The 13,213-nt window shown below is 45.8% G+C and overlaps 1 protein-coding gene across 1 annotated transcript in view; it reads left to right on the forward strand.

The window, feature by feature from the left end:
• LOC120052053 (unconventional myosin-If-like) overlaps positions 1–12,809 on the forward strand; it is a 31,108-nt gene extending 18,299 nt beyond the window's left edge. Inside the window, exons 19-26 of the mRNA XM_038998915.1 lie at positions 17–186; positions 324–469; positions 720–866; positions 988–1,136; positions 1,308–1,370; positions 1,565–1,763; positions 1,886–2,061; positions 12,020–12,809. Coding sequence (XP_038854843.1) covers positions 17–186; positions 324–469; positions 720–866; positions 988–1,136; positions 1,308–1,370; positions 1,565–1,763; positions 1,886–2,061; positions 12,020–12,096 — 1,127 coding nt within the window. The 3' untranslated portion in view covers positions 12,097–12,809. The remainder of the gene's footprint in view (positions 1–16; positions 187–323; positions 470–719; positions 867–987; positions 1,137–1,307; positions 1,371–1,564; positions 1,764–1,885; positions 2,062–12,019) is intronic.
• Positions 12,810–13,213: the final 404 nt, after the last annotated feature.

Raw genomic sequence — 13,213 nt, forward strand, 5'->3', positions numbered from 1 at the left:
CCCATGTTGTCCCCAGCTTCAGACATCCTGTATAACTCTAAGGAGCGGAGGAGGAACAGCATCAACAGGAACTTTGTAGGAGACTATCTGGGACTGGAGCAGAGGCCTGAGCTCAGACAGTTCCTGGCCAAGAGGGAGCGAGTCGACTTCGCAGACTCTGTCAACAAGTTTGACCGCAGGTTCAAGGTGAGCATACCACTTCCTCCACCACAGTGTGGTGAGGAAAACCGAGCCAAGGCCGGGGTTAACAGCACAGCATGGGGTTGACTTCTTACTTCTTCCATTTATACCCACTCACTCTCTTCTATTATCTCTCTCTCCAGTCCATCAAGAGGGACCTGATTCTGTCTCCCAAAGGCATCTACCTGATAGGCAGAGAGAAGGTGAAGAAGGGGCCAGAGAAGGGACAGATAAAGGAGGTGTTAAAACGGAAGCTGGAGTTTGAGAGTATCCACTCTATCTCTCTCAGGTAAAGCTTTTTTCTCACTGCTGAACTTAGAACAGCATGTAACAGTGCAGTGTGATGTCATCTCCAGGCAGTGTCAATGGGAGTTTTTGTGGTTAGTGTGGTTAATTATAAAACAGGAACTGATAACACAGGATCTTTTAAAACTCTGCATTGTGTAATTATATCCCCCGCCTGTGTGGGTATGACACTTCTTCTACCAATGCCAATCCTGTAAAACTCTCCATTTATATATTTCTCCCTCTCCCTGTAGTATGAGACAGGATGATTTCTTCATCGTGCATGAGACTCAGTATGATAGTCTGCTGGAGTCCAACTTCAAGACTGAGTTCCTCAGCCTGCTCTGTAAGCGCTATGAAGAGGTGACCAAGAACAAGCTGTCTCTCTCCTTCAATGACAGGTAGGACTACACACATACTGGATAGTGAAATCCTTGCTGTATGACTCCATGGTTTAGTGGATTGGATTAACTTTGGATAAAAGCATCTAGTAAAATCATCCGCTGTTGTGGCTCTCTGTAGGCTGGAGTTCCGGGTGAAGAAGGAGGGCTGGGGAGGAGGGGGCACCCGTGTTGTGGTGTTCCAGAGGGGACAGGGGGACCTGGCAGAGATCAAACCAGCTGGAAAGACCCTCACCATCACGGTGGGAGACGGCCTGCCCAAGACCTCCAGTGAGTAACAGGAAGAGAGAGAAGCACATGCAGAAGGAGAAAAGAGAGAGACATACTGTAGATACAGATGGACGTGTATATCTATAGAACACTCAGGCTGACTTGATATATAACATATATTATTTTTCCTAATACGTCATCCTTTAAAACTCAACATGTTTATTTTGTCAGAGCCCACCAAGAAGGGAGCGCTACAGATCCGTGCAGGCGGCAGGAGTCAGCCTCCCAGTAGAGGTAAACTCATGAATCTGTTCAGACATGTTCCTACGTCATCAGCAATAATCACTCCATGAACATGGACTTGCAATCCTTACTATGAACTGTGTACCACCACCATGATAATTATGTTGAGTTATTAGTGTATGAATGGATGTACTGTATGTCTGTCTTGTGTTTACCTTGTATCTCTGTTCCTCTTCTTTGACTAGGGTCCCAGAATGGTGCACCCAGAGGTAGAGGTGCTCCACCGCCCCAGCAGCACACCTACACCTCCCAGAAACAGAACCGCCCCCCCAGCGCCGTCCTCCCCAAACTGGGCTCCCAGAATCCCAGACGAGGCCCGGCTCAGACTCAGACTCAACAGGGGAACCTGGACTTCCTCAACGTGCCTGACCAGGGCGTGTCTGGGTGAGCTGAATAAACTGAGCATACATTGGGCATTCACAAAAATATACTATCTGCAATGAAGGATAGAACTTGAGCTCTCATCTCTCTCCCTGTATATCTCATCCCTTTATACCTCTCTTCAGAATGCAGAGGAGGAGGAGTATCAGCAGCCAGCGGCCGCCCCCGGCCCCAATCAGCCGGTCCAAGGCCCAGCCCCGCCCCATGGACCCGCGTTGCCGGGCGTTGTACCAGTACGCTGGCCAGGACACCGATGAGCTCAGCTTCGACGCCAATGATGTCATCGACCTGCTCAATGAAGGTAAGGTACACGTAGGGAGGCAATAGAATAGTATTCAATTGTTTATTTGTGAAAAAAGAAACTGTGTCCATTCTGAACAAAGGAACGGGGAAATTAAGAGGAGACTAGAGCACCTACTGAGGTGTTTGACGCTTGCCACTAGTACACCACTGCTGTAATGCTTGGCACTAGTACATCAAATCAAATCAAATTTATTTATATAGCCCTTCGTACATCAGCTGATATCTCAAAGTGCTGTACAGAAACCCAGCCTAAAACCCCAAACAGCAAGCAATGCAGGTGTAGAAGCACGTTGGCTAGGAAAAACTCCCTAGAAAGGCCAAAACCTAGGAAGAAACCTAGAGAGGAACCAGGCTATGAGGGGTGGCCAGTCCTCTTCTGGCTGTGCCGGGTGGAGATTATAACAGAACATGGCCAAGATGTTCAAATGTTCATAAATGACCAGCATGGTCAAATAATAATAATCACAGTAGTTGTCGAGGGTGCAGCACCTCAGGAGTAAATGTCAGTTGGCTTTTCATAGCCGATCATTAAGAGTATCTCTACCGCTCCTGCGGTCTCTAGAGAGTTGAAAACAGCAGGTCTGGGACAGGTAGCACGTCCGGTGAACAGGTCCGGGTTCCATAGCCGCAGGCAGAACAGTTGAAACTGGAGCAGCAGCACGGCCAGGTGGACTGGGGACAGCAAGGAGTCATCATGTCAGGTCATCCTGAGGCATGGTCCTAGGGCACAGGTCCTCCGAGAGAGAGAAAGAGAGAAAGAAAGAATTAGAGAGAGCATACTTAAATTCACACAGGACACCGGATAAGACAGAAGTACTCCAGATATAACAAACTGACCCAACCCCCCGACACAAACTAATGCAGCATAAATACTGGAGGCTGAGACAGGAGGGGTCAGGAGACACTGTGGCCCCATCCGATGATACCCCCGGACAGGGCCAAACAGGAAGGATATAACCCCACCCACTTTGCCAAGGCACAGCCCCCACACCACTAGAGGGATATCTTCAACCACCAACTTACCATCCTGAGACAAGGCCGAGTCTAGCCCACAAAGATCTCCGCCACAGCACAACCCAAGGGGGGGCGTCAACCCAGACAGGAAGATCACGTCAGTGACTCAACCCACTCAAGTGACGCACCCCTCCTAGGGACGGCATGAAAGAGCACCAGTAAGCCAGTGACTCAGCCCCTGTAATAGGGTTAGAGGCAGAGAATCCCAGTGGAGAGAGGGGAACCGGCCAGGCAGAGACAGCAAGGGCGGTTCGTTGCTCCAGAGCCTTTCCGTTCACCTTCACACTCCTGGGCCAGACTACACTCAATCATAGGACCTACTGAAGAGATGAGTCTTCAATAAAGACTTAAAGGTTGAGACCGAGTCTGCGTCTCTCACATGGGTAGGCAGACCATTCCATAAAAATGGAGATCTATAGGAGAAAGCCCTGCCTCCAGCTGTTTGCTTAGAAATTCTAGGGACAATTAGGAGGCCTGCGTCTTGTGACCGTAGCGTACGTGTAGGTATGTACGGCAGGACCAACTCGGAAAGATAGGTAGGAGCAAGCCCATGTAACGCTTTGTAGGTTAACAGTAAAACCTTGAAATCAGCCCTTGCCTTAACAGGAAGCCAGTTTAGGGAGGCTAGCACTGGAGTAATTTGATCACATTTTTTGGTTCTAGTCAGGATTCTAGCAGCCGTATTTAGCACTAACTGAAGTTTATTTAGTGCTTTATCCGGGTAGCCGGAAAGTAGAGCATTGCAGTAGTCTAACCTAGAAGTAACAAAAGCATGGATTAATTTTTCGGCATCATTTTTGGACAGAAAATTTCAGATTTTTGCAATGTTACGTAGATGGAAAAAAGCTGTCCTTGAAACAGTCTTGATATGTTTGTCAAAAGAGAGATCAGGGTCCAGAGTAACGCCGAGGTCCTTCACAGTTTTATTTGAGACGACTTTACAACCATCAAGATTAATTGTCAGATTTAACAGAAGATCTCTTTGTTTCTTGGGACCTAGAACAAGCATCTCTGTTTTGTCCGAGAATAAAAGTAGAAAGTTTTCAGCCATCCACTTCCTTATGTCTGAAACACATAACACACCACTGCTGTAATGTTTGGCACTAGTACACCACTGCTGTAATGTTTGGCACTAGTACACCACTGCTGTAATGTTTGACACTAGAACACCACTGATGTAATGCTTGGCACTAGAACACCACTGCTGTAATGTTTGGCACTAGTACACCACTGCTGTAATGCTTGTTACTAGTACACCACTGCTGTAATGTTTGGCACTAGTACACCACTGCTGTAATGCGTGGCACTAGTACACCACTGCTGTAATGCTTGGCACTAGTGCACCACTGCTGTAATGCGTGGCACTAGTACACCACTGCTGTAATGTTTGGCACTAGTACACCACTGCTGTAATGCTTGGTACTAGTACACCACTGCTGTAATGCGTGGCACTAGTACACCACTGCTGTAATGCTTGTTACTAGTACACCACTGCTGTAATGCTTGGCACTAGTACACCACTGGTGTAATGCTTGTTACTAGTACACCACTGCTGTAATGTTTGGCACTAGTACACCACTGCTGTAATGCGTGGCACTAGTACACCACTGCTGTAATGCTTGGCACTAGTACACCACTGCTGTAATGCGTGGCACTAGTACAGCACTGCTGTAATGTTTGGCACTAGTACACCACTGCTGTAATGCTTGGCACTAGTGCACCACTGCTGTAATGTTTGGCACTAGTACACCACTGCTGTAATGTTTGGCACTAGTGCACCACTGCTGTAATGCTTGGCACTAGTACACCACTGCTGTAATGATTGGCACTAGTACACCACTGCTGTAATGCTTGGCACTAGTGCACCACTGCTGTAATGCTTCGCACTAGTACACCACTACTGTAATGTTTGGCACTAGTACACCACTGCTGTAATGCTTGGCACTAGTACACCACTGCTGTAATGCTTGGCACTAGTGCACCACTGCTGTAATGTTTGGCACTAGTACACCACTGCTGTAATGTTTGGCACTAGTACACCACTGCTGTAATGCTTGGCACTAGTACACCACTGCTGTAATGATTGGCACTAGTACACCACTGCTGTAATGCTTGACACTAGTGCACCACTGCTGTAATGCTTCGCACTAGTACACCACTGCTGTAATGTTTGGCACTAGTACACCACTGCTGTAATGTTTGGCACTAGTACACCACTACTGTAATGTTTGGCACTAGTACACCACTGCTGTAATGTTTGGCACTAGTACACCACTGCTGTAATGCTTGGCACTAGTACACCACTGCTGTAATGTTTGGCACTAGTACACCACTACTGTAATGCTTGGCACTAGAACACCACTGCTGTAATGTTTGGCACTAGAACACCACTACTGTAATGCTTGGCACTAGAACACCACTACTGTAATGTTTGGCACTAGTACACCACTACTGTAATGTTTGGCACTAGTACACCACTGCTGTAATGTTTGGCACTAGTACACCACTGCTGTAATGTTTGGCACTAGTACACCACTGCTGTAATGTTTGGCACTAGTGCACCACTGCTGTAATGTTTGGCACTAGAGCACCACTGCTGTAATGCTTGGCACTAGTACACCACTGCTGTAATGCTTGGCACTAGTACACCACTGCTGTAATGTTTGGCACTAGTACACCACTGCTGTAATGTTTGGCACTAGTACACCACTGCTGTAATGCTTGGCACTAGAACACCACTGCTGTAATGTTTGGCACTAGTGCACCACTGCTGTAATGTTTGGCACTAGTACACCACTGCTGTAATGTTTGGCACTAGAACACCACTGCTGTAATGTTTGGCACTAGTACACCACTGCTGTAATGTTTGGCACTAGTACACCACTGCTGTAATGTTTGGCACTAGAACACCACTGCTGTAATGATTGGCACTAGTGCACCACTGCTGTAACGTTTGGCACTAGAACACCACTGCTGTAATGTTTGGCACTAGAACACCACTGCTGTAATGATTGGCACTAGTGCACCACTGCTGTAACGTTTGGCACTAGTACACCACTGCTGTAATGTTTGGCACTAGAACACCACTGCTGTAATGTTTGGCACTAGAACACCACTGCTGTAATGTTTGGCACTAGAACACCACTGCTGTAATGCGTGGCACTAGAACACCACTGCTGTAATGTTTGGCACTAGTGCACCACTGCTGTAATGTTTGGCACTAGTACACCACTGCTGTAATGTTTGGCACTAGTACACCACTGCTGTAATGTTTGGCACTAGAACACCACTGCTGTAATGTTTGGCACTAGTACACCACTGCTGTAATGCTTGGCACTAGTACACCACTGCTGTAATGTTTGGCACTAGTACACCACTGCTGTAATGTTTGGCACTAGTACACCACTGCTGTAATGCTTGGCACTAGTACACCACTGCTGTAATGTTTGGCACTAGAACACCACTGCTGTAATGCTTGGCACTAGAACACCATTGCTGTAATGTTTGGCACTAGTACACCACTGCTGTAATGCTTGGCACTAGAACACCACTGCTGTAATGTTTGGCACTAGTGCACCACTGCTGTAATGTTTGGCACTAGTGCACCACTGCTGTAATGCTTGGCACTAGTACACCACTGCTGTAATGTTTGGCACTAGTACACCACTGCTGTAATGTTTGGCACTAGTACACCACTGCTGTAATGTTTGGCACTAGAACACCACTACTGTAATGTTTGGCACTAGAACACCACTGCTGTAACGATTGGCACTAGTGCACCACTGCTGTAACGTTTGGCACTAGTACACCACTGCTGTAATGTTTGGCACTAGAACACCACTGCTGTAATGATTGGCACTAGTGCACCACTGCTGTAACGTTTGGCACTAGTACACCACTGCTGTAATGTTTGGCACTAGTACACCACTGCTGTAATGTTTGGCACTAGAACACCACTACTGTAATGTTTGGCACTAGTACACCACTGCTGTAATGTTTGGCACTAGAACACCACTACTGTAATGTTTGGCACTAGTACACCACTGCTGTAATGTTTGGCACTAGAACACCACTGCTGTAATGTTTGGCACTAGAACACCACTGCTGTAACGTTTGGCACTAGTACACCACTGCTGTAATGTTTGGCACTAGAACACCACTGCTGTAATGCGTGGCACTAGTACACCACTGCTGTAATGCTTGGCACTAGAACACCACTGCTGTAATGCTTGGCACTAGAACACCACTGCTGTAATGTTTGGCACTAGAACACCACTGCTGTAATGTTTGGCACTAGAACACCACTGCTGTAACGTTTGGCACTAGTACACCACTGCTGTAACGTTTGGCACTAGAACACCACTGCTGTAACGTTTGGCACTAGTACACCACTGCTGTAATGTTTGGCACTAGAACACCACTGCTGTAATGCGTGGCACTAGTACACCACTGCTGTAATGTTTGGCACTAGAACACCACTGCTGTAATGCGTGGCACTAGTACACCACTGCTGTAATGCTTGGCACTAGTACACCACTGCTGTAATGTTTGGCACTAGTACACCACTGCTGTAATGTTTGGCACTAGTACACCACTGCTGTAATGTTTGGCACTAGTACACCACTGCTGTAATGTTTAGCACTAGTACACCACTGCTGTAATGTTTGGCACTAGAACACCACTGCTGTAATGTTTGGCACTAGAACACCACTGCTGTAATGTTTGGCACTAGACACCACTGCTGTAATGTTTGGCACTATTACACCACTGCTGTAATGTTTGGCACTATTACACCACTACTGTAATGTTTGGCACTAGAACACCATTGCTGTAATGTTTGGCACTAGAACACCACTACTGTAATGTTTGGCACTAGAACACCATTGCTGTAATGTTTGGCACTATTACACCACTGCTGTAATGTTTGGCACTATTACACCACTGCTGTAATGTTTGGCACTAGTACACCACTACTGTAATGTTTGGCACTAGAACACCACTACTGTAATGTTTGGCACTAGTACACCACTGCTGTAATGCTTGGCACTAGTACACCACTGCTGTAATGTTTGGCACTAGTACACCACTGCTGTAATGTTTGGCACTAGTACACCACTGCTGTAATGTTTGGCACTAGAACACCACTACTGTAATGTTTGGCACTAGAACACCACTGCTGTAATGTTTGGCACTAGAACACCACTGCTGTAATGCTTGGCACTAGAACACCACTGCTGTAATGCTTGGCACTAGTGCACCACTGCTGTAATGCTTCGCACTAGTACACCACTGCTGTAATGCTTGGCACTAGAACACCACTGCTGTAATGCTTGGCACTAGTGCACCACTGCTGTAATGCTTGGCACTAGAACACCACTGCTGTAATGCTTGGCACTAGTGCACCACTGCTGTAATGCTTCGCACTAGTACACCACTACTGTAATGCTTCGCACTAGTACACCACTACTGTAATGTTTGGCACTAGAACACCACTACTGTAATGTTTGGCACTAGAACACCACTACTGTAATGTTTGGCACTAGAACACCACTACTGTAATGTTTGGCACTAGTACACCACTGCTGTAATGTTTGGCACTAGTACACCACTGCTGTAATGTTTGGCACTAGAACACCACTGCTGTAATGTTTGGCACTAGAACACCACTGCTGTAATGCGTGGCACTAGAACACCACTACTGTAATGTTTGGCACTAGAACACCACTACTGTAATGTTTGGCACTAGAACACCACTGCTGTAATGTTTGGCACTAGAACACCACTGCTGTAATGCTTGGCACTAGAACACCACTGCTGTAATGTTTGGCACTAGAACACCACTGCTGTAATGTTTGGCACTAGTACACCACTGCTGTAATGTTTGGCACTAGAACACCACTGCTGTAATGCTTGGCACTAGTACACCACTGCTGTAATGTTTGGCACTAGAACACCACTGCTGTAATGCTTGGCACTAGTACACCACTGCTGTAATGCTTGGCACTAGTACACCACTGCTGTAATGTTTGGCACTAGAACACCACTGCTGTAATGTTTGGCACTAGAACACCACTGCTGTAATGTTTGGCACTAGAACACCACTACTGTAATGCTTGGCACTAGAACACCACTGCTGTAATGTTTGGCACTAGAACACCACTGCTGTAATGTTTGGCACTAGTACACCACTGCTGTAATGCGTGGCACTAGAACACCACTGCTGTAATGTTTGGCACTAGTACACCACTGCTGTAATGCGTGGCACTAGAACACCACTGCTGTAATGTTTGGCACTAGTACACCACTGCTGTAATGTTTGGCACTAGAACACCACTGCTGTAATGTTTGGCACTAGAACACCACTGCTGTAATGTTTGGCACTAGAACACCACTGCTGTAATGTTTGGCACTAGTACACCACTACTGTAACGTTTGGCACTAGAACACCACTACTGTAACGTTTGGCACTAGTGCACCACTGCTGTAATGTTTGGCACTAGTACACCACTGCTGTAATGTTTGGCACTAGTACACCACTGCTGTAATGTTTGGCACTAGAACACCACTGCTGTAATGTTTGGCACTAGAACACCACTGCTGTAATGTTTGGCACTAGAACACCACTGCTGTAATGTTTGGCACTAGTACACCACTACTGTAACGTTTGGCACTAGAACACCACTACTGTAACGTTTGGCACTAGTGCACCACTGCTGTAATGCGTGGCACTAGAACACCACTGCTGTAATGTTTGGCACTAGTACACCACTGCTGTAATGCGTGGCACTAGAACACCACTGCTGTAATGTTTGGCACTAGTACACCACTGCTGTAATGCGTGGCACTAGTACACCACTGCTGTAATGTTTGGCACTAGTACACCACTGCTGTAATGTTTGGCACTAGTACACCACTGCTGTAATGTTTGGCACTAGAACACCACTGCTGTAATGTTTGGCACTAGAACACCACTGCTGTAATGTTTGGCACTAGTACACCACTGCTGTAATGCGTGGCACTAGAACACCACTGCTGTAATGTTTGGCACTAGAACACCACTGCTGTAATGTTTGGCACTAGTACACCACTGCTGTAATGCTTGGCACTAGTACACCACTGCTGTAATGTTTGGCACTAGTACACCACTGCTGTAATGTTTGGCACTAGTACACCACTGCTGTAATGTTTGGCACTAGAACACCACTGCTGTAATGTTTGGCACTAGTGCACCACTGCTGTAATGTTTGGCACTAGAACACCACTGCTGTAATGTTTGGCACTAGTACACCACTGCTGTAATGTTTGGCACTAGTACACCACTGCTGTAATGTTTGGCACTAGTACACCACTGCTGTAATGTTTGGCACTAGTACACCACTGCTGTAATGTTTGGCACTAGAACACCACTGCTGTAATGTTTGGCACTAGTACACCACTGCTGTAATGTTTGGCACTAGAACACCACTACTGTAATGCTTGGCACTAGTACACCACTGCTGTAATGCTTGGCACTAGAACACCACTACTGTAACGTTTGGCACTAGTACACCACTGCTGTAATGTTTGGCACTAGTACACCACTGCTGTGATGCTTGGCACTAGAACACCACTGCTGTAATGCTTGGCACTAGAACACCACTACTGTAACGTTTGGCACTAGTACACCACTACTGTAATGTTTGGCACTAGAACACCACTGCTGTAATGTTTGGCACTAGAACACCACTGCTGTAATGCTTGGCACTAGTACACCACTGCTGTAATGTTTGGCACTAGTACACCACTGCTGTAATGTTTGGCACTAGTACACCACTACTGTAATGTTTGGCACTAGTACACCACTGCTGTAATGTTTGGCACTAGAACACCACTGCTGTAATGCGTGGCACTAGTACACCACTGCTGTAATGTTTGGCACTAGAACACCACTACTGTAATGTTTGGCACTAGAACACCACTACTGTAATGTTTGGCACTAGAACACCACTGCTGTAATGCTTGGCACTAGTACACCACTGCTGTAATGCTTGTTACTAGTACACCACTGCTGTAATGTTTGGCACTAGAACACCACTGCTGTAATGTTTGGCACTAGAACACCACTGCTGTAATGTTTGGCACTAGTACACCACTGCTGTAATGCTTGGCACTAGAACACCACTGCTGTAATGCTTGGCACTCAAACACCACTGCTGTAATGTTTGGCACTAGTACACCACTGCTGTAATGCTTGGCACTAGAACACCACTGCTGTAATGCTTGGCACTAGAACACCACTGCTGTAATGCTTGGCACTAGAACACCACTGCTGTAATGCTTGGCACTAGAACACCACTGCTGTAATGTTTGGCACTAGTACACCACTGCTGTAATGTTTGGCACTAGAACACCACTGCTGTAATGTTTGGCACTAGAACACCACTACTGTAATGTTTGGCACTAGAACACCACTACTGTAATGTTTGGCACTAGAACACCACTGCTGTAATGCTTGGCACTAGAACACCACTGCTGTAATGTTTGGCACTAGAACACCACTGCTGTAATGTTTAGCACTAGAACACCACTGCTGTAATGTTTGGCACTAGTACACCACTGCTGTAATGTTTGGCACTAGAACACCACTGCTGTAATGCTTGGCACTAGAACACCACTGCTGTAATGTTTGGCACTAGAACACCACTACTGTAACGTTTGGCACTAGTACACCACTACTGTAATGTTTGGCACTAGAACACCACTGCTGTAATGTTTGGCACTAGAACACCACTGCTGTAATGTTTGGCACTAGAACACCACTGCTGTAATGTTTGGCACTAGTACACCACTGCTGTAATGTTTGGCACTAGTACACCACTGCTGTAATGCTTGGCACTAGTACACCACTGCTGTAATGTTTGGCACTAGAACACCATTGCTGAAAGGTTACCTTTCCCTTGCAGATGCATCAGGCTGGTGGAGGGGCAGGTTTCGTGGCAAGGAGGGACTCTTCCCTGGGAACTATGTGGAGAAAATCTGATGACTGCCTGTCCTGTGGCCGAAAAGCTGAATGACATAACGATCCACTGTAAAGCAATGGTGAATTGCATGTGAGCCAAACAGTAATATCTGATTCACAAGCGTTTCAACAGGATCGTCATGTTGACACCAGTTCTTTGTATTATCTGCACAACAATATCAGTACAGAGAAAGAAACATGTTGAAAAGCTTTCTGAAACAGAAGACTGTGCCTTTTTATTTTTCATTTGTGTTATATTGTCAGCCATAACTGATTTAACTGGGCCTTATTCCAGTTTCACAGAAGATGACTTTGATGCAAAGCTTGAGGTGCTAACGCAAAAGAAGATGCAATGATTTTATGCACATAAAAATTTGCTTTGTGATATCAAATGTAGGGCCATCAAGTGTAGATTAAAAATCATCCCAAAAGTCCATGTTTTCTATTCAAGTAAATACTACCTGTAAGCAACCAGTAGGAGGTACTGTTGCACCATTTCCATGTCTTCAATTCTTGCAAATGCTCTGAAAATGAAAGGTTGACTGATGTATGATAATATACATGGTTGTTTGGTGTTATAAGCTTCTTTCTGCTATGTTGGATTCATTACAAAACTAGTTTATGGACTTATTTTATAACTGTTGTAAAATAACTTCCCATTGAAATTAACAAATTAACAGAGAATTTATATTTTGTGCCCAGTGACAGTGGTCACAATAAAGAAATATTTTCTATAAACCCAAATGATTGATACACTGTTTGCATCGTCATTGGCATCATGTGTAACTAAATTAAACTTGATGCTTAAAGACCACCTCATTCTTACATCATGTTAGCGATGTGTGATGAACCATAGAATGCATCCTTGTTGGAAGTGTCGTAACCCTGTATGAATGCTGTCTTCATTATGGCTATGAATGATGTGTCACCTGGAATTGGTAGCCTAATGATTCCTACAGGTGGTTGTGAATGACAGGTGGACAAAAGAGAGTGCAGCGCAGCAGATTATTCTCCAGCTGGGAACACTGGTCCAGCAGGTGAGCCGTGAATACAACTGGGAACTTCACGTGTTCAAAATTGAAATGCTAATCATTTACAATGGTCAATGTGTGGCTGCAGGTTTATACTATTCATTGGA

The sequence above is a fragment of the Salvelinus namaycush genome, chromosome 8 (assembly GCF_016432855.1).
Source record: "Salvelinus namaycush isolate Seneca chromosome 8, SaNama_1.0, whole genome shotgun sequence".
Classification (NCBI taxonomy): domain Eukaryota; kingdom Metazoa; phylum Chordata; class Actinopteri; order Salmoniformes; family Salmonidae; genus Salvelinus; species Salvelinus namaycush.